The sequence below is a fragment of the Echiichthys vipera genome (assembly GCF_963691815.1).
Source record: "Echiichthys vipera genome assembly, chromosome: X".
NCBI classification, from domain to species: domain Eukaryota; kingdom Metazoa; phylum Chordata; class Actinopteri; order Perciformes; family Trachinidae; genus Echiichthys; species Echiichthys vipera.
This window is the reverse complement of record NC_139825.1, coordinates 37,621,296-37,642,659: the sequence shown is the minus strand read 5'-3', so window position 1 is coordinate 37,642,659 and position 21,364 is coordinate 37,621,296. Positions and strand designations below refer to the sequence as shown.

The 21,364-nt window shown below is 41.7% G+C and overlaps 1 protein-coding gene across 1 annotated transcript in view; it reads right to left on the bottom strand.

Moving 5' to 3' along the window:
- tafa1b (TAFA chemokine like family member 1b) overlaps positions 1 to 10,076 on the bottom strand; it is a 124,168-nt gene extending 114,092 nt beyond the window's left edge. The window contains exons 1-2 of the mRNA XM_083938630.1: positions 9,670 to 10,076; positions 7,291 to 7,427 (exon numbers count right to left, since the gene is read on the bottom strand). Of these exons, the coding sequence (XP_083794756.1) occupies positions 7,291 to 7,414 (124 nt within the window). The 5' untranslated portion in view covers positions 7,415 to 7,427; positions 9,670 to 10,076. The remainder of the gene's footprint in view (positions 1 to 7,290; positions 7,428 to 9,669) is intronic.
- Between the last annotated feature and the right edge of the window lie 11,288 nt (positions 10,077 to 21,364).

Here is a 21,364-nt window from a genome sequence, read left to right as displayed (position 1 = left end):
AATCATTAACTCACCCTTAATGAGCCATCTCTACCGTTTGGCGTAGTTGTGCAGTCCTAAAACAATCCACTAGGTAGCACTGTGTCTGTGAGCAGTATGCCTTTTCAGTGTTCCTACAATCAGGAAGCGAATCACACAGCGAAAATTCACTCTTCTTTTGATGACGCATATCGGTGGGACTTTCAAAGGTAAAACTATTTTGTTGACATATTATCATTTCAGAGGAGTCGTTAAACACACTTATGTAATTTAATTCAACAAAAATAAGTCTTATAAGGATCAAATATTTTTTTCAAAACATGCTCTACCAAACGGTTGAGTTGTCATTTTATGGTAAAGGTAGAGAAGCTAGCTAATGTTGGTAAAAGAAAATATTAAATGTTGGTAAAATGAGCTGATTAGCTAAAATTAGCTATTTACAGTGAACAAAAGTTTTGTTGAATGATTCCTTTAAAGTTATTCAATTACATATTTGATGAAAAATGCACCATTTCTGTTCATGTGTATTAGCGTGGGTTTTCTCCGGGCTTTCCGGCTTCCTCCCACAGTCCAAAGACATGCACGTGTTAGGTTAATTGATGACTCTAAAATTGCCCGTAGGTGTGAATGGTTTGTCTGTGTCTGTTTGTCTCTATGTGCCCTGCGATAGACTGGCGTCCTGTCCAGGGTGTACCCAGCCTCTCGCCCGATGTCAGCTGGAATTGGCTCCAATTTGCAATGCAATTTTGCAACCTTTCGCATAATACAATAGACATTTGACAAACAGCTACCTGTTTCCTCTGATGGCTGCGATGTGACTGGATTCCTCACTGTTTCACTCTCAGAAGACTGTTTGGGATGTGCTCTTTAGGTGGCTGAAAGGTTTGCTGTGTTACCATCCAATATGGGCACCTTGTGTGACAGTGTGTGTGACAGGTTTGGGCAGAAGGTGTCCTCTGTGAAGTGAAGGTGCTGCTTCCTTGTAAAACACAATAGTGACAAAGTAGTCTGCATCTGCACTGGACATTCACCTGTTTTTAGGTGTATATTTAACAGCTTGTTCCACAAATTCTGTGAATAAGTGTGGACTGACAGCATTGATGCGACATGATAGTCTGATGCTCACGTGCTGTTAGGACACGATAGTTTTGTTTACATTTTCAGCCATGACTTTCTGCTACTCTCTGAATCAATCATGATGGGGGATGAGAAATCCTCATCACTGCCTGTAGTTCACTATCGGTGTATGAGGTGGACTAGCCAAAACTGTGATTTGGCTGAGGGAAAAAAAACCCTGATGCGTCTGTGCAGAACATCGAACAGCAGTGGATAGAATGTTCCCTACAGACGATACTACGATCTGTCTGCTTTGGCAGATTGCCAGCACTCTCTAATCCTTCACCATCTAATATCGTCATATCACCCACCCCTACTGCTGCCTCTCAAAAAGTTCCCTCTGGCAGTCGCACACACTTTGGCTCAAGTCAACAAGCCAGCATCCAAAGTTGGCCGACCTTCATACTCCTCTCAACCACAGATGTCGTCAAACAAAAAATCCAATACCCCAAGACCCTCCCACCGACAACTAACAAAAATAGGATCATTGTTTGACCATATGATGCATCTTGGCTAATCAAAGTAATAACATGTCTGTCGTTTCTTTCACCTAAAATAATTTTTTACACTAAGGAAGTATTATGGCACACTGAACAATGAGATCATTAAAATGCCTTCCAATCATCTGTATTAAGACTTTACAAGTCCCTTCAAAATCAGTCATCTGCATGCTGCTGCCCGGTGGCTCAGTGATCGAGCAGGCGCCACATACACAGAGGCTAAAAGTCCTCGCCGCAGCAACCTGTGGCCCTTTGCTGTATGCCATCCCCTCTCTCTCCACCGTTTTCTGTCACTCATCAGCTGTCCTGATAAATAAAGCCATGAAAAGGCCAAAAAAAGAAATAAATTCAGCATGCTTGTGGCTGCTACTCACAGCTGAATCATTCCATTTCAGCGTTTTATCAGGATATGCTTTAAAAAGCAGCACATAATTTACACAATTCACACAGTTCTGTCATAGTGAACATACACTGTACTTCCTTATCAACATGGCTGCCAAAAACAGGTTAAAACAAACATCAGCAGCAGACTGCTATCAAAGTATAACTGGCAATAGAGTTAGTTTTACCGCTGCACCTGGAAGAGGAAATCATGTTGTTCTATTAGATCAGAGACTCTCTTAAACTGCCCTGTCAGAGTCATAATAAAGCAAAGCAGCAGCTAAAGTGTTGTTGTATTCAGACTGCCCCTCTGGGTATTGATACATTATGAACATAGCTACTGTATGCTTCAGCTGAACAAGGGTAAATAAATACAGTACTTGTGAAGTGCAACTACAATACTGTATAAGACTGGGCAGACACCACATTCTGGAGTGCTTTCATTAAAGCCCCCACATTGTAAAAAAAAAAACAGATTTTCAAGTTTTTTGATATAAAGCAGGTAAAAGTTGCTACATAAATACTGTGAAGGAATTAAAACTAAGGTGACTAGATTTCTGAAATGACCTCAGCAAAGTAAACACAATGTAGATCGGTCACATTTTCACTGACTTATGATGGAGTCCAATACTATGTGCTGTCAAGAGTGGCCTGGTTTGTGTAGCCATAGTCTTGGCAGTGAGCACTCCTGCTCGCTGTGTTAGCAGGTGGGTAGAGTGCACAACCGGGCTTGTGTGTGTGTGTCATGTCACATTCAGCTCATCTGTCAATGTAGTGGATTATTTCTTGAGAGACCAGAATTGGCTGCCCAGAATCAGTCCGCCATCAATCTTGAGCTGCACTAGCAGGACGCAAGGGAGGCAGTGTGAAGCAGGGACTCATGGGAAAGAGAGTGGCATCGCTTCCTGAGCAGGTGACAAAGCAGTCAGGCAACTCGTTACTCAATCTCCACCTCAGCGGTGACTATGCCGATTTGTCACAGAAACATTTGAAAAAATAAATAAATGAGATCTTGAAACTTTATCTCAGTAGTCACATTTAGTTATTTTTTTATTTTTTGGTATGCGCTGTCAGCTCACTGTTGCAGGAGGCAGATAAGCTGAGTTCTCAAACACTGCTAGATGCTTCAACAGGCCGTAGGATTACATCTGTAGCTCAACATGACCTTCAATTCCTCCACAGATACCTGCACAGCCCCTTGTCTGTGTACCTTTGTCTATGTGGGATGGTTTGTGAGTTTTGGTACCACTCACTGTCTCTCAGACTGTCAACTGGGCTGTATGCCAAGATCCACAAAATGTGTTTCAGGACATGTTTTCTTACAAAATACCCACTCCCTATTTCACTTCAAAACTTAGAATATCCTGCCCAGAAATAAAGATACAATACAATAGCAAAGCATGCCATATTTTAAGGCACAGGAAAGCAGCTTCACCCATCTTGTCATCAAGCAATAAGAAGATAATGAATCAATAATCTCAGCAAATGAAAGGCATGTGTGAGTCTAAGATAAAAGGTTATTTTTATTAATCTGGTTATAAGCACAGACATTTTGAATCATGTTGTAATTCCCATGCTTCATTAACAAAACCATTTTATAACTTAATTTTCTGTGTGGCAGATAGTACATGTTTTCATAATCCTTAAGACACATAGAAACACTATTTGATTACAGAAAAAACAGCATGAAAAGCCAATGGATTTCTTCGAGGCAAGACTTTTTTTTTTTTGCTACGTCCTACATAGCCATATCTATTTATATCTGAGGGTTCTGGCCTCAATGTAACCAGAGAGCTTCTCAAATTATAAAATCAATTCTAATTCAAATATTCATCATAGCATTTCAATTCTGAGAGAGCAGTTCTGGTTAGATCGGTTAACTCCACTCCACAGCTGAGAAAGATTGATGTCAGCTTAATCCTCTTAAAAAAACATGATATACTGTAAATTGTACAGTTGCCGAGCAGCAGAGAGAGAGAGAAAAAAAAGAAATGTGTTCTCTTCAAGTGCCCAGTTGTACCATTATCCCTGGGAAGTCTGCTGATTAGGATAGTAAAATATCATAACATATGCTCAGATTATGACTGTCAGCACCAATTAGGGCTGTCATGCATTTAAGTTTGTTTGATTTTAAAAGTTTTCTGGAGAGTACTTGTGTTAAAATAACGGGCTAATATCCTTTTTTTCATCAACATTAGTGTGCATGAAGGTTTTTTAAATGCAAGAAAACCCTCTAAAAATACAGATAAACTATCCACCTTGTGGATTTTTTCCCCTGTTGTGTAACATTCAACATCATACATTAATAAACACTAGAAAGCAGCACAGAGACCAGTGACCATAAAATGTTGGTTACTTGTTTTTTTTATTTCTGTTCTCAGTCTGTCTTTCAAACGTGGTGCCAACTAATTTAGAATGAGGTTCAAGCGCTGCTTGGGCGGAGATGGATGGAATATGTGGCTGAGATAACAGTCGCAGAAGTTATAAAGAGAGAGGCAACAAGGGCCATAGTACCATGCAGGAAACGGGGTGAAAAGTGGCGTGTCCACTGGAATGTCATGAGAACCAATACTTCCGTGACAAATCGATGTCAAAATCCAGAACACACAATTCTGTAGGGGAAGCAAATGCCTACAAGTTTAGTCTGCCATTAAATGCCAAAAAAGAACGGTGAGTAGCAGCTCATCACTCTGCACACTCTGATGGCTTCACTGCAACTGGCTTGACCGTACATCTACTGCAGTGACTTTTTTCTTCAAGCACGCCTTCTTTAGGTTTTTTTTGGTCTGAAGCTCTTCTAGGAATTATGAAGTTGTCCTTTTCAAAATGTTTGCTGCAGACACGATAATCCCTCTGCGTAAGCGTCTTGATTGGCGTATCAATGTCCAGTTTTAAAACAATAAGACACTGGTTTATCAGAGAACAGTCATCGTACCGCAGTCGCAGCCTGTGAAAAGTTTACAAAAGATACAAACACAAACCATTCTGTCTCTCCTTCCTTCAAGTTGTAGGCTAGTCGGCTTTCCCTGTGCGTCTTCCGGCAACACACACCCCCGATCCCTGATCCCCGACCCCTGACCTCTCGCGTGACGTTCCGGCACTGCAGGAAAGATGCTGTGGGACTTTTTCAAACCTTTTACCATCTATTATTAACTTTTATTTCAGCAAACTATCAAACCACAAGGTTCTTTTAATAAATTCTGATGCAACTTACAATGTTGTTGGTGCTTCGTTTAATGTGTCAGGACTCCTGCAGAGGTTTGGTGTTATCCGGAGCAGTATTAGTGGTTAAAAAAGACGGTTTAATGCGCTCAACTCACCGCCCCAAGCTAATCGGTGTTAGCCGCATTTGGCTGTAAATGACTGTTAGCAACTGCCCCGGATTTCTTCGTAAGTTGTTCGTGCACGGAAAAAATTGTCTCGATGGCTTATTTGATGAGTGTATTTGCCTAAGAAGAGCCTGGGATGGTTTTACACCAAAATTTCACTTTAACAGATCATCAGTCTCAGAGTGTATGCTGGAATACCGTAAACCATCTCTCCTTTGATTACCTCTTCGTGGCATTATTTGAAATTGAGTGGATCAGCCTCATAACGTCAATGAAATCTGAGACTTTAGGAGATCAAATCAACAGGGTGTGTGTTTATCATCTATATGTACTGTCTTGTTTCTCTCAGACCTGATATGTCTTGAACACAGCACCAATATCCACAGAGGGCCCATGAAAATGCCACAGCGTAATGGTCTCAGTGAGAAAATGTGTGAACTTGTGCCTGTCCGTACCATCCTTAGTGTTGCATGCATTAAGCGTGAGAGTCTGTCTGACAGGAAACATTCCAGAAAACCATCAGCCATAACTATGCTTTGCCTGGATGACTCTTCTAGATCTAGAATGGTGGTGGTGGTGGTTAGAAGCAGGGGGGGGGGGGGGGTCTTGTTTTTTTCCTTTCTTTCCCTTTGGGACAACTGCATTATTCAAGAGACACTTACTGAGCCTTGCACTTCCTTGTACATCTTTGGCACCAAGCTCCACTTGCCAACCAGTCAAAAAGAAAAAAAATAAGAAAAAAAAAACACAGAGAAACTTGAAGCCAGCCTTTAAAAATTCATTCGGAGCTCTCTGTCGCTCATCCCTCACCCCCTTGTTCCAATTAACAGCACCAGGATACTTTGAGAACTTTCGATCTATCATGGCTGAGATTTTCCTGTGTCAGCTGTTCCAAAGCAAAAGTAAGCCAATTCTCCGACATGCTGCTTAAAGTCACCAATGTTCGACACAAGCTTCGAGAATTCAACGCTGGACTTTTTTTTTCTCTGCTGCTTCAATGACTGTCTTTTTGCTTGTAAATGTGAACACACACACACTCACTCAAACACACACACACATACACACACACACACACACACACACACACACACACACACACGAACACACACACGAACACACACAAAGGGAAACAAGCAGAAGATAGCATCAATGTTTAACAGCCGCTTGGCTTCTGGAGAGAGCCCCAATCTGAACGAGGGTTCAGCATGGGAGTCACACTCATTGTTAGAAGCTTAAAGAAAGCCTTTGCTTTGCTCAAGAAAAACCTTTTGCCTTCCCCGTAACACTCACACACACACTATAAGCAATGCTGGTAAGCTTTTCCATAATCAGAGAATTAGATCCGCCTCGGCGTCTACCCTTCCCCTTTTGCCCCTACGGTGCAGAAGGCGTCAGGCTTAATTGCCAAACGTTCCTAGTGCAAAAGAGGGAAACATAATTGTCATTTCCATCTAAGCCACAATGATCAAAGCTCCCTTGGCACAGTAACAGGGATTTTGCCTACAGCTTGTCCTACTACTACAGTCTGCCAGCGAGATTCAGGATGTAGTAGTGGAGAATTCTTTGCTGCACACACAAATCGCGTCCCTACCAGCTAACTCACAATGTTTAAAGATTCTCTTTACCTTCCAGGGTTTCCATGTTCATAATAAAACAGAAGTGTGCAGCTCAGCCAAAAAACAACTAGCATTAATAACAGCCTACATATAGTGTTTCTTCTATAAATAGCACAACATGTTTAGATAGAGTATGACTAAAAATAAATATGTAACATGCAAATAGAAGCACAATTGGCAGTCTTCTTCTTGGCTTGACTGTGTGCACAGTGAATCATCATGTTACAGTACAGTACTGTGGCAAATCATTCTGACATACTGCAGCAGTCTCTTGGTGTTGCTTTTAAACAGTCAAAGAGAAGAACCGCCGCCCTATGGAGGGCAACGTCTCCCACTGTAATCCGAAATCTGACAAAGAGGTACACATACCAAGGGTGAGAATGTCGGTGCGACCGGGCCGGGCCACATGGTGCTGCTGGATGGTCTGGTAGAGTGTGGCCTGGCACAACAGCAGGAAGCCGAGGCTAATCCACATGGCCAACAACCAGGACATGGTAAGGCTGAGTCTGCAGGACGGCACACAGCGGGGGAGAAACAACAGGGAAACAGGGAGAGAATTGTATTACAGCCTGTCTCCATACCTATTTACAACATATACATTGGGTTTGCTATAATAAGCCAGAAAATAAACTAAATAGAAACTACAAATACAGCTATATCCTCTGATAAAAAACCTACACATATTCAAACCAATATCTCAACTAGGGTGATTTATTTGAAAGTATGTGCAAGGGCTTTTTCTTTAAAAAAAAAGTAGGAATGAAAAGAAAAAGAGGAGACGGACAGAGGCTTCAATAAAAAAACCTGCAGACAAAAGACTCAAACATGAAGTTAATCTTGTTGACACCTGCTCTAGTCCTGAAATAACTTCTACCACACAAAAAGGATCATTAAATGCAGAAAAAGGAAAACAACCTTCATCATAGTGCAATATTTTATAATGAGTTTTGCCACCTCTTTATGAAAATGTGTATTATTAACAGCAATAGCAGCAACATTAAAGCCTTGAATATAAATGTTTAAAAAAAGATTACATTTCTAGGCACGAACAGCCTTCTTGCAGATTTGTTCAGCGACTGCCTAATGGCTGGTGATGGCCAGCATATGGAGACACGCCTTAGCCCTCATTGAATAATGAGTCTCTCCTCCTTTCCAGGTGTTATTAGCACTTCTCTCCATTCAGGAGCCTGCAGAGGGAAATTTAAAACCATCGGCCCACCTCCCCTTAACCGAACTGCAGCTCTGTGCGTTTAGGCCTCCTGCCAAGTCGACTGCGTCCTGCTCTGTGAGACTGTTTAGAGAAATTCATAACCCTTGGATTGATCATCAGTTTTGAGAGAAATATATCTCAAGTCACTTGCTGTATCACTGACATATCACAGGCAGACATCTACATAAGTCATTATTCACTGAGGTAGGGAATCTGATGCTCTAATGTGACAGTGTGAATCTAGCACTCCTTTCATGTTTGATTCTACCGTATCTTAAAACACAAGAGCATATAAGGCAGACTATGAGCCTCAGGGAGTCTCTTCAATATGAACTTCAAACCATGGAATTTTCACTTTTTAAAAGGAGTCTGTTTAGACAGAAATTATTCAAATATCTGAATGAAAGCAGCACTGATTCAATATATTGATTCCAGAAATCACCAAAGCTATTGCCTTTTTTTTGTTGTTGCTCCAACTAGACCACTTTCTGTTTTGATGTGCATCTGAGATTAAAGCCATTAGGCTACTAAATGTTGCCTGTGTGTTCTGTGCCCTCAGTGACATTCAGACCGCTTAATATTCAGTGGAAATTAAGTATATAATTATAAACAGCACATTATAAATCCCCACCCCTGCACTAAATCCACCATAATCCGCAGTTTTGTGGAAATGTGAACTGGTCCCATGGGTATGTTTTCCTCTTCTATCTTTTTTTTTTTTATAACCAAACAGTATTTCTGTTTGCCTAGCTCGCTTCATATTCATAAGAACGTTGCGCTTGCATGGTTAACTGCATATTGCATTGAGATTCCGCTCCTCCCGGTTATCGGAAAGCATTCTTGCTGAAAATAAAATATGGTTCTTACCAGCAGCGTTTTACCAGAGGTGAGGACGCACGGCAGGTTTTAAATAAAGCGAACAAGCATGGGCTTCATTTAAAAGCAACTTCAGAGGGAAAGAAAGCAGCTTTCAAAAGAGCCAAACTCTTCTGTAGCTGTTGCAGACTCGTTTTCATAGCGCATGAGAGCTTTTATACGAATATCCATCTTGTTTTCCATACAAAAAAGAAAGACTGTCAGTTTTGTAGTGTCATGTAAAAGCGAGGGAGGACAGCTCCTCTATGCGTAATTGGTAAATCCAGCGTGAGATAATAGCTTAAATCTCGCAGCCTGCACTTGTCCTGCTGTGGAGACAACTTCCGCTGTCACAACATTATTTAGGCTGCAATCTTAAAAAAAAACATTTTTGTATTTTATTTAATACAGTGCACTTAAAGTGTTTCTTTCATCGTGTGCTATAACTATTATTAGTAGTATATTCGTCCTATTACAAATGTTTTAAATGCATTTAAAACTTGTAATTTCGTACTGTGGTGTGTTTTTCAGTGGAAGCTACTTTTCATATTTCACAACTCAAATAATCTCAGACACATTTTCCTGTATCCCTAAAACACAGTTGTCCTAGTAAATCAACACCCCACCCCACCCATCTCATCCCCAAATAACAGAGGTATTCCTCGAAAGTCCCACACCCTTACCTGAGCAGTGTGTTCAGGAGGAAATTAGCTCAGTCAGAATCACTGCCTGCCTGCCCAGCAGACTCACACCTCTGTCTTTAATCCATCCATACTTTGAAGCCAGGGATTCTTGCCTGAGATTTCAGCACCAGAGAAGCGGAACACTGCACAAAAAGGGGCTAAAATGCAGGCTTCTTTTCACCTTCAGTATTCTCTCCTCTGGACCCCCGCCGCTGAGTTCCTTTTGAAATCCTTGACAACACAGTCAACAAAAGCAAAACACCCAGGGGGTCTGTGTCACAAACTGGCCAGGATTTCAGGTGATAGGAGGCTGATCATGTCACTGTTGGATCAGCCACATACGTGCAGATCTCTCGTGCTCTCCTCCGTTTGGTCTGTATCTCTTCTCCGTCAGTAGAACTCCTATGTTGTGATGACAGGGAGCTAATTTACCCTCCCCTCACTTCGTCGTCTCCTCCTCACGCGTGCAGCGGAAGGCTCCAGTGGAATGACTGCTCTGTCTGCTCTTGGCTGCGTCCCCCCATTGAGAAGCTGTGCTGATAGTGTGAGCCTCAGTCCTCTCTCCAACGCACTAAGTAGAGAGTCTGTGTTAGAGAGGCAGAGCGAGTGTGTGAATGTGAGTGAACGTGCGTGTGTGTATTACAATGTAGCCCAGCTGGAGAGAGAGAGAGAGAGAGAGAGAGTGAGAGCTGAGAGAGAGTCAGATCACATGTCTTAAAGCAAGACGGCCCACTTCTGCATCAAGATTTCATCAGCAAATGAAGAATGCTTTATTAACCCACCCCCTTTACATCGCAGCATCCCTTCTACCACATCAGGGGATATGAGTATAGCCTTCAGCTCACTTTGAAAGTGTCTGAGTGCATCTGCACATGTACGTGTGTGAGTTGGAGAGGGTGTGGACTGGAGGGAGGATGACTGAATGTGTAGTCATTGCCAGCGTTTGAGGGGTGAGAGGGAAATCTGCTCAAAGCCCAGCACTTTTAATAGAAGGCAGAGTGCCTCATCAGGGCGCCATAACCACCATATTATATTACGAGCTGGCTCTTTCTACCTGTTTCTGTGGTGATGAGTGGGGATTTGTTTTTGCCCTTTTTGGACGACTCCCACCACCGCAACAAACTTGCATCTGTAGCAACAGCCTGAACGAGCCTGCGAGCATCCTTCTGTCACATGCTCATGAACAGAACCTGCTGGCTCTGAAAGAAAGACATCCACTGTCTTTTGTTTGTGTGGGTGTATGCACCTGTGTGTTTCCAGTGTGCCTGAGCCGTGCAGGCAGATGAAAGCAAGCAAGCTTGTTTGTGTGGAGTATGTTTTCCTCCAACACATTTTCTTCCATGTGGAGGAGCTCCTCTTTAACTCATTATACTGTTAACCAGAGATTTACAGTATATAGCAATCCCACGCACCTGCCACAGCTGACTCACTCACAGTCTGACATTTCACAGAAAATGAACCCTATGCTACTCACAGCAATACAAAGCTGAGGGGCTACATAAGCTGGCAGACAGTGAGGATAGTGTTGGTACTGTGGGGGAGTACAGACAGATGAACTTGATGATAAATATCTGGAAAAACTTTATCTCAGAGCTGTTAACTGCACCCTGATTTCTTTGCATTTTATGATTCGTGTGAATAGAGTTGTGAGTCCGGTATCAGAGAGCTTTAGTGTAAAATGATCAGCTTCCTGTTTGCTGTTATGCAGTTCTCTAGTACAATAGGTGATGTATCATTTTTTGAGATGATTAATGAGCCCTTCAATCGCTGGTCGCTGTGCCGTGCCACAGGGCAGCCTGAACCGTCTCTGCTGCTGATGCTACCACCTCTGCTTGTTCTTTACACGCCATAGTGTAAGTTGACAACCAGATGCACACAGCCCCACAGACTTACAATCTGCGGGAGAGAAAAGGGCTGAATGTAGAAAGCACAAAGATCACAAAATGGAGGAAGAGATGTCGGGTCGAGTTTATTATTCCCTCTGTTGGATTAATCAAAGTGTGATGTGAGTACCTGAGTGGGCGATATAATGTAGTAGCTGTTAACAGATACCTCCTTTTATGGCTGAAAACTGAACGAAAAAATATGACTAGTGTGGTAGATATTCCTGTTTTAAGCCAAGTGTCTTTGCCTTTGGACTGCATCCTTTGTATTCACATAGTTCTGTAATAATCTATATGAATGTCGTTATGAATAGCGAAGCGGCCATCTGGATCTCTGTTAGGGTAAAGCCTGCCACATGTTAAGTGACCGGATACACATTAAGCAGGAAGTGCAGAATAATTACCACATTGATTAGTATTTCTACCCCACAAGCTATATTTTCACAAAACTGCTTGATTACCAATAAATAGGCTTATTTGTATTAGTGTATAGTTGTTGATGTTTCCTTTTGTAAGGAGCATTAATTTCATTGTCTCTTCAGCGCTTAATGTCTCTGTGATCTGTCCCATTGGACTGACATGAAGGCGAAAAAATGAAACAGGCCCACAGACAAGCCTCAGTGGAAAACTTAAGATTGAAGGCATCCAATTACTATGTGTTCCTTTCAGCAATGTAAAGTACCAACACAAGTCTCCCATTCGTATCTTAATTTTGTTGAGTTGATTTGTTGTGGTCTGCTATTTTTTTCATTCTGTGTCTGTGTTGGGAGAATGGACTGGGACAACAGAATTTCACAGTAATTCTGGATTGTTGTCGTGGACCCACTTTTCTCGGTCTCCCTTCTCAGGGGCTTCCATCATTTCCAAACAGCTGTCGCTGTAGCCTGAGCCAAGACCTAACCACAACCGACCAATCACTGGCCAACTCTGTGTTTGGATCTGGGCAGCCCTGTCAAACAGCAGGGTTTGCCAATATCGCTCTCTCGCTCTCTGTCCTTCTTTCCCATTCTGTCATTCTCTTTCTGTCTGTTTCTCCCTCTGGCTAATACAATTCTTTCTTCCAGTGCAGCCAATAAGCTTCATTATGCACCCGCTAGCAGTACAAAAATACCATTTCACCCCCCCCCCCCCCCCCCCCCCTCCTGCTTCTGCTTTCCTTTTTAAAAAAATGAGGCCCTGTCCACTATTTTTCTACATACATTTCACTCTGGAGCAAACCAAGCATTTCTTCATCTGATGAGGGGAGCTGTTGTGTTAGTAAATCTACTCTCCATAGACACTCGCTTCATAAAACATTCTATCAGAGAGAAAGGTAGAGTGACACAGGGAGACAGAGACAGGGGGAGAGAAAGAAAATAACAAAAAAGAAGGGAAGATTAAGGCAAGGAGAGAAAATTCATTGGAAGAAGTATGCAGCGGGAACTCTTGCTCCGTGGTGGATGGTGAAGGGAAGAAGATGATTAATGAAATGAAGGAGCCGGATCTGTAGAAATAATTTATTTCACATTTATCAGAGCACCTTTTTTTCTGCTTTTGCTCACAGGTGTTCATTGCTCCGGGAAACTGGCTTTGAGGATGTTGTCTATTTGTAACAGTAGAATTGTAAGTGGAAGGTAAGGTTAGTGGATATACAGTTCTCCACACATAAACCTCCCAGGGTTTACCTTCAGCTTTCCTCTACTACTTTCAGCAGATCATGAGAGAATAAACACTTACCTGTCAGTATAAACCCTAACAGCAAAACACAAAAGCAAATTGTTATTTGATAGCCAGAGACATAATGATTTTCGTTGACGCGTATATCAAGAGGCAAATTCAAGTCAGTGAATCATTGACACACTTCACTCTTATAATTCATAAGACACACTTCTCATAATTGGGGTATTGTTAATTCACTGGTGTTTATACCAAAGGAAATAGCGTAAGAGAGGAGGTAGGATTATGTAGATACTTTGTGTGTGACTGTGGTAAATTGTGTTTTACCATCTCCTTTCCCTATCATCTGTCTGTGCACCTTTCTGTTATCATCTCATTAGTGCAGAGTGAATATAGTTACAGTACCAGTTATGCTTCTCTGCCACATTGTATATATTGTCTTGGCGTACAAGCCTTAGTTGTGTTTTGCCTGTGCCAGCTGTTATGACCTGCTTGCATGCTGTAGCCCTTTCGATTTGTTTGCTCGTCCTAACTGCCTTTACACCGCCGACCTCTTGACAAGAAACTGACTTTTGTTTTTACTACACCTGCTCTGTCTCTTGAGACTGCTTTTAGTTTCCACCTCTGTGATCAGATGTTGTTCTGTCAGCTCAAACATTAACCTTTGTTTTGAGACTTGAACAGTATGACCAGGCCTCAGTGACGTCGATGCAGTGGGGTCATGCAACTTGAGCTGCCTTCTTGCAGCTGCCAATCGGTCCACATGCAGCTGCCAATCAGTGATTAGACATGGTGTTACCCTGGACTGTGGTTGGGGCTGCTCACCTGCTTACTTCTAAGCAATATGCTTTGATGAATATACTTTCTGTGGTGATGGCTGATTATATTTTGTCTGCCACTGCCTTCAGCACCAGGTCATAGTGCCAGCGTCAGTGGTCCTCTTCCAAGGCCTTTGGGCAGCTGCCCAGGCTGCCTAGCACAAAACATCAGACAGATAAAGGTATTGATTAGCTGGTGAATACACTGGAGCATTTCAAGCCAGAAATTTCCCTCAGGAGTTGTTGTAAACCAAAACACAGCTAAACCAAGAGTCTTCAAATGAATAGTAATGCCAGTCTATGTGGTATAAACCACAAGAGCTTCTGCTCTGGCATCCTTTCCTACCTTCTTGTTACTGATGCTGGTGAGGGGACTCAGACAGACACTGCTCACAAGTGTTTGATTCCCTGTCTCTCTAAAGAGCTCTTGAATGTTTTGCATCCTCAACTAGATGTTCCTCTTGGCTCTGGTTAAGGTCCTCTATAATTTTGAATTTGAATGCTTCTACTTGGCCAGATACTCCATGGTCAAATTTTCCTCTAATGGCTATAATTTCCGAGTTCCCCTCTAGATTAATTTCTTCACCCGTTCTTAAAATGTATCCTGCACCTGCATCACCACAGCGTACTTTTTGCTAATACACCAATTGTGTTTTATTTGCATTTATGTTTGAGGTTCCTTTTTACTGCTTAGCATATGGGTATATTTATGCTGATGAACATATGGCTAGCACTATAAATCTTGGCATGCAAATCAGTCTGTGAATACACCTATTTCCAGTCTGGCGGTGATTAACTTTTCTGGTCTTTGAATGTCAAGCACTTTTGCAGCCCAAGTTTTATAAAGCGCGATACAGGTCATTATTACTGTTATTAAATTGGCTTTCACTTGTTTATTAATATATACCTTCAATATAATTTATTACTTATGTCTTTGCACTCAAATGCATTGAAATTGCTTTAAATGTTGTGTTGCATGGAGAAGTATGTTATATGCTGGTTCCCCTCTATCCAAACTCCAAGGGAATATTATTCTCCACATATTTAATCATATACTGTAGGTAGCAGTGAAAATAAGTTGTGGGGTTTTTGTGTTTGAAGTAGGTCAGAAATTCTGTGCTGGCAATGCACTGGGACTCATCAGGTCTCAACAGGGGACGTTTTCTCTCCCTTGCCAGTTCAGGATGGAGAAGTAATTGAGCGCTAGACGACTTTACTCCTGGAGATGATGGCAGCCATGGAAATGTCCCTTCACAGACCAATAAAATGTCCTTTCCTTCTTGCTGTAATTGGATTGGGGACAGTGGGGTTGGGTTCTGGCCCGAGGAGACCACCTGTGGAAATGCTTTGCTCAATACACTACTATTAAACTGATGAGACAGGGGACTCACTGAGAGAAAAAAAAATGTGATAAAAAGAGTGATGCTGATGAGAACAAGAAGGCAAAAAAAAAAGCACCCATACACCAGTTTTCAAATTGAAAAAGGAGCTGATGTGTAATTGCTCAAGGCTGGCAACTTTCAATGTTACTTTACATTACTTAACTCATCAAAAATTAACCAAGGAGTCAGATATGGGGATTTATTCGACTACTTGATTAATACAGATTTAGACTGTTGTTTGTTGATTAGACTCAAAAATCCTAACAATACAGTGTAATGAACAGATGCTGAGTTTGTTAGTCTTTTTTGGGGAATTACCCAGCAACAAAATCCATTTTACATTAAACATCCAACTACTAGTGTTGTTTTTGAAACCTATATTCTTTTTTTTCCACCTAGAGGACATTGCAACAAGTTATAAACAAGACGTCAACATATTAACAAGATGATTTGTTAGCAAGCAGTTGCCCATTTACACATCCAGCAGAAATTGAACAGAATTATCATTCATTTGAAGACTCTCCGTTTAGCTGTGTTGTTGTCTCCAACAACTCCTAGGGGCTCTAAATGCACCACTGTGTTCACCAGCAAGCCACGGGTTTATCGCAGCTTTTACCTTGAAAACAGCTGTGTCTGGAATTTATGTTGAAGATAACTGTTAAAGCAAACCAAAAGTTTTTTCCTTTAAAGCTGGGATAGGCAGTTTTTTTTTTGTTGTTGATTTTTTTTTGTTGCATCATTAGGCATAAGTTCCATAGAAACCATTAAGCATATTGTAATTTAAGTGGTCTGAGAGAGAGAGTGCAATCCTGTTCAGACTGCTCTCATTCCCAGGGTGTCAAATCCTGCAGCGTTTCTGTGTCGGTTCCAAACACACTAGGCTTTCAACTGTAAATCCATCCATAGTGATACCACAGTGAAAAAAACACCAGACTTTCACCCAGGAGACTGGGGTTCTAGTCATGCCCCATGTATCCCATGCATCAGAGGAGTTATGTTGCTATTCCAGCACTGACAGCCCAAAAATAAGGAAGATGCCTATTTTAAGTTCATGTTTATGAAGCCTGCTAGAGCCTCAAATCCCAGTATGTCATCTCAAAGGGTTTTACAGGCCTACAAGTTTCTGATAGAATTCAGTATAACAGCATTGGGATCACAATCACGATCAGGATGAAGTGCGTGCATATGCCAAATAGTGAGGTTAGACTCACTAGATTTTTGAACAACTCTTAAAAAGGAACAAAGTAACTTCATTCGCAAGCAAGGGTGAATCCAAAATCCTGCTTCTTTGTTGCATGCACCATTGTGCATATATGAGCCAGTTAACTTCCTAGAGCAGCTGCTCAAGACTCTTATTCAGTGCAACTCTCATTTAGCGCAACAAGTACAGACCCAGCCTGAAGACAGTGAGAATGAAATACATTAAGGCAAACTTCTGTGTCAGGTTGTTGGTTATTTTGCTTGTGTTTAATATGCTTGTGGTATGTTAGAGAGCTATTTATTTATACCACCAAAAAAAATAAGAGAGCTTTTGGAATGTGGCAGACGTTCTTCTCAAACACACCTAGCCGGTGCTTCATGAATAAGTTTGGATGAATGACAGACTGGGTTAGTTATAGAGCTGGTCTTCTCATTATTAATGTCCATGCTCATCTGACGGGAGAAGCCTAGAACAGACGGGGGAGTCCCACAGGAGGGTGGCTTTATTTTCAAATTCTTGAGTTTTTTTTTTGGCCTTTCCATAAAACTTCCCACCCCAACTTTAAGCTTTTTTTATTCAGCAATTACCAAAAAGCTCTGTACAGCTGAGGGAAACTGCCGAGTTGTGTGATAATCCTCTGTGGGTTCATCAAATAAAACTAACATTTCACATTTATTATTAATGCAAGTGTTGTATCAATAGAAGAACGTTAATTGGTGTGTGAGCAACACAATTTGTCACTACGTCTTTATTTTTGTCTGCCATTTGGATTAGGACCTGCATCAAAGACTATATATAATGATGGACAGGTTAACAGCTCCCAAAAAGGGAATCCAAGGCCCCTCGATCATCCTCTGGTGGCTGGCCACTATAAAGGTCATACATTCTGGCCCCTCCAATGTTAACAGATGGGGCATGGGTTACACTAAAAAGTCAAAGTTCACCTGAAATAATTTTTCCAAAAGATGGTTTCTATCAGGGCTACACGGTGGTGTAGTGGTTAGCACTGTCGCCTCACAGCAAAAAGGTTCCAGGTTTCGAATCCCAGCCGGGGCCCTTCTGTGTGGAGTTTGCATGTTCTCCCCGTGTCTGCGTGGGTTTTCTCCGGGTACTCCGGTTTCCTCCCACAATCCAAAGACATGCATGTGTTAGGTTAATTGATGACTCTAAAATAGCCCGTAGGTGTGAATGGTTGTCTGTCTATGTACGTCTCTATGTGCCCTGCGATGCACTGGCGTCCTGTCCAGGGTGTACCCCGCCTCACGCCCAATGTCAGCTGGGATCGGCTCCAGCACCCCCCCCCCCGCGACCCTGACCCCGGGATAAGCGGTTGAAGATGAATGAATGAATGAATGGTTTCTATCAATGTAAGTTTTTATCCCACTGATGTTTGCTCAAGTGTTATTTTTTATGATACATTTGGATTTGATTAGTTTTTTGATGCTATAAAAATGAGGTTAAATGTAATGACTAATAGCTATGGTCAACTGTCTGATTGGTTGGGTGTGTATGATCAGTACTTCGATGACGTGATTTTACCACCTGATCCCTACTGCTCAGACTCAGATTGCAAAATTACAACAAGGTGGTGCCTGTATCCGATATATTTTGGCTTCATTTTTGTAGTGTGGGAGGAAGTTGAGCCACATTGTCCATCTTTATTCTGTGACCTGCATTTAGAATTGAAGAGCAAAAACAAACATGAGAGCTGAGTAAGACAAGTTTAGAGTCACTGGAAGGTTTTCTCAACTGATTTGTATCTTATACACCTGGACACAGTGCAGTAAGGAAACAGGTAAGGCATTCACACTCGATCCCCATTCAAACATTTATCTGGCTTTTATCTTCTGCTGCATTCATGCTGGACAGCAAATTCCAGGATGATAAGCCAGCTATGTGCTTCTCAAGGTAAGAGATTGAATAGGGCAGTACAATCTTTGGCTGATGCTTAGGAGGGACAGAGGGCCTACACGCTGGCCTTCCTTATGCCAGCTTTACTTCAGTGGGGGTGGAGGGTTTCATAAAGGGATTATTATACTCACTCACCTTTGACCTGTCTGGCAACCTTCCATAATGGCTCAAGCTGCCTGTCCATCACTCAAAGAGAAGCAGAAAAAGAGGGAGATAAGAGACGAGATGGGTTCAACCAGTGGAAGGGGGTTTAACACTTTGTTGCCTTGCTTTGGAGAAATGTTGGAGAAGGAAAAAGACAGGAGTTTTCAGTCACTGCTGCCATATGTACCAGTGGCTCAGCAGGTCATAGTAATATGGAGGAATTGAAGTGACCTTTTACATCAGCCATGATCAGAGCCGGCTCAACGCATAAGCGACTGCTTGGAGACCCGTGACTTAAGTGAGCCCCCGGAAGTGCTACGCACTAGCAACATATCCCAAAAGAGAGCTTTTAATTTAGTCAGTCAGCCCAAAAGCTCACTACGCAAGTTTTGGAAGGAACCACAAATTACCTGAGGTCACTGCCTTCCCCCTCGCCTCAAAGTCGGTGTCAGTGTTTACAACTTAAGTGAGAGGGTGAAGCAGAACTATCCATCTGGTCATGAAAAGAGATACAAAAAACACACAATGTTAGTGATTTGCAGGAAAAGCATTCAGGTAAACTTGTGTTCCCCCCTCTCCAAGTAAATCAAATAACAGTGATGTTAAGTTGATGTACTAGCTTAGTGCATCTCTCAGGGTGTTTTGTTTCCTCGCAGCCACTTCCTGTGCTGTGATCTGTGATTCTGTGCCTGACAAAAGTACGAGTGTGTATTTTTAAAATGACAAAGGTGTTTGCTTGGAAAAGGTAAACGCGTCCTGCATGTACACACATTCATATGTATTCAAAATGATGTCTACGCATCAACGTCTGTGGGGACGAGACAATATATATGGTGTGATGGCACTCTCATAGGCGCACAAGAACAAACAAAGCAAAACTGATTATCTAGTCACTCAGTCACAACCCTGGACTAAGGCAGGATGGAAAGCAATGGATGGACACTGATTAAATATTTAATTAAAATGTTTATTAGGTGGGCATACTGGGCAATATGGATGCACATCTTTCAGTAAATAAGAACCAATGTAATGTAATATTGAAAACGTATTAAAGGCAATCTGCATAGTTCAAATGGTGAGAACATTGCTAATAGTGTTGTTATCTATAATTTACAGCGAGTACAGGGACAGACTTTGCACCATAATATTAGTTATTTGCAGAAAATGTATGTTCTTCACCATATTGTTGCCTTGTGCATCATACATTTTTGGTGTGTTATATCTTTTCTACATTTGGAAATCTTACACATGGAAACAGGTGAAATTCAGCTTATTCCAATAAGAATGTAACACGAATATATGCATATATATTTTAACAAGCTTAAACAAAAGGCCCACAGAAGGACCAATTCAATTCAATTCAATTGTATTTATAGTGCCACTCTGTGCGCTTTACAGAGTAGGTATAGACCACACTCTATGATTTATTTATGATTTACATAGACCAAACAATTCCTCCATAGAGTACAGTGGCAACGAAAACATTCCCTTTAACACGCAGGAACATTGGACAGACCCAGCTCTATGGAGGACAGCCGGTTCTGTCTGTCTTGACCGGTTGGGGAGAAAGAAAAGGAGAGAGAAAGAGAGAAAAGGCGGACAGATCGACAGAGAGAGACAAAGAAAGACACAAAGACAGACAGACAGACACACTTCCAGAGATGCAAGCAACCACAAAGTAACAGTGACTATAGTGATAGCTAAAGCAATGTGAATATGACTTACAAATTATGGCAGTTAATACAGCAGAACAGCAAGAAACAGGCACAGCTAGAGTGGCAGAAAATGGCAATGATAATAATTATGGTGGCAAACATGGAGTTGAATTAGTAACATGCATTGATGAGACATGAATGATACAGAAGGAAAGGATAAAAGCTCACAGTATCAGCAACAGGATTATCCTCCAGCAGACTAGGCCTATAGTAGCATCATTAAGTAATACAAAATCAGCTTAAAAATAACAACATAGCTAAGGGCTCGTAAGCCCTGGCTGTAAGCTTTATCAAAGAAGAAAGTTTTAAGTTTACTCTTAAATATGGGGACAGTGTCTCACTCCCGAATAACACTTGGGAGTCAGTTCCATAGGAGAGGAGCTTGGTAGTTCAAGGCTCTGCCTCCCATTCTACTTTTGGAGACTCTAGGAACCACAAGTAGCCCTGCATTCTCAGAGAGCAGAGATCTAGTCGGGTAATACTGTACTATGAGCTCAATGAAATACGATGGAACCTGACCAATAAGAGCTTTGCAGGTAGGATTGCAAGGATTTTAAATTATTTTCTAGATTTTACAGGTAGCCAGTGCAAATAAGCTAATACAGGAGAAAAAGGTTCTCTTCGTTTTGTTTTAGTAAGCACACGAGCTGCAGCATTTTGGACTAACTGGAGACTCTTGACAGACTTATTGGAGCAGCCTGATAATAAGGAGTTGCAATAGTCCAGCCTAGAAGTAACAAAATGCATGGACTAGTTTTTCTGCATCTTTCTGAGATACAATGTTCCTAATTTTCTCACTATTACGCAGGTGAAAATGCAGTCCTTGTCGTTAGTTTTATGTGAGAATCGAAGGACATATCCTGATCAAAAATAACACCCAGATTCCTTACTGTGGTGCTGGAGGACAACACAACATCATCCAGTGTAACAATATCTTTAGCCATTGAGTTTCGGAGGCCTTTGGGGCCAAATACAATAACTTTTT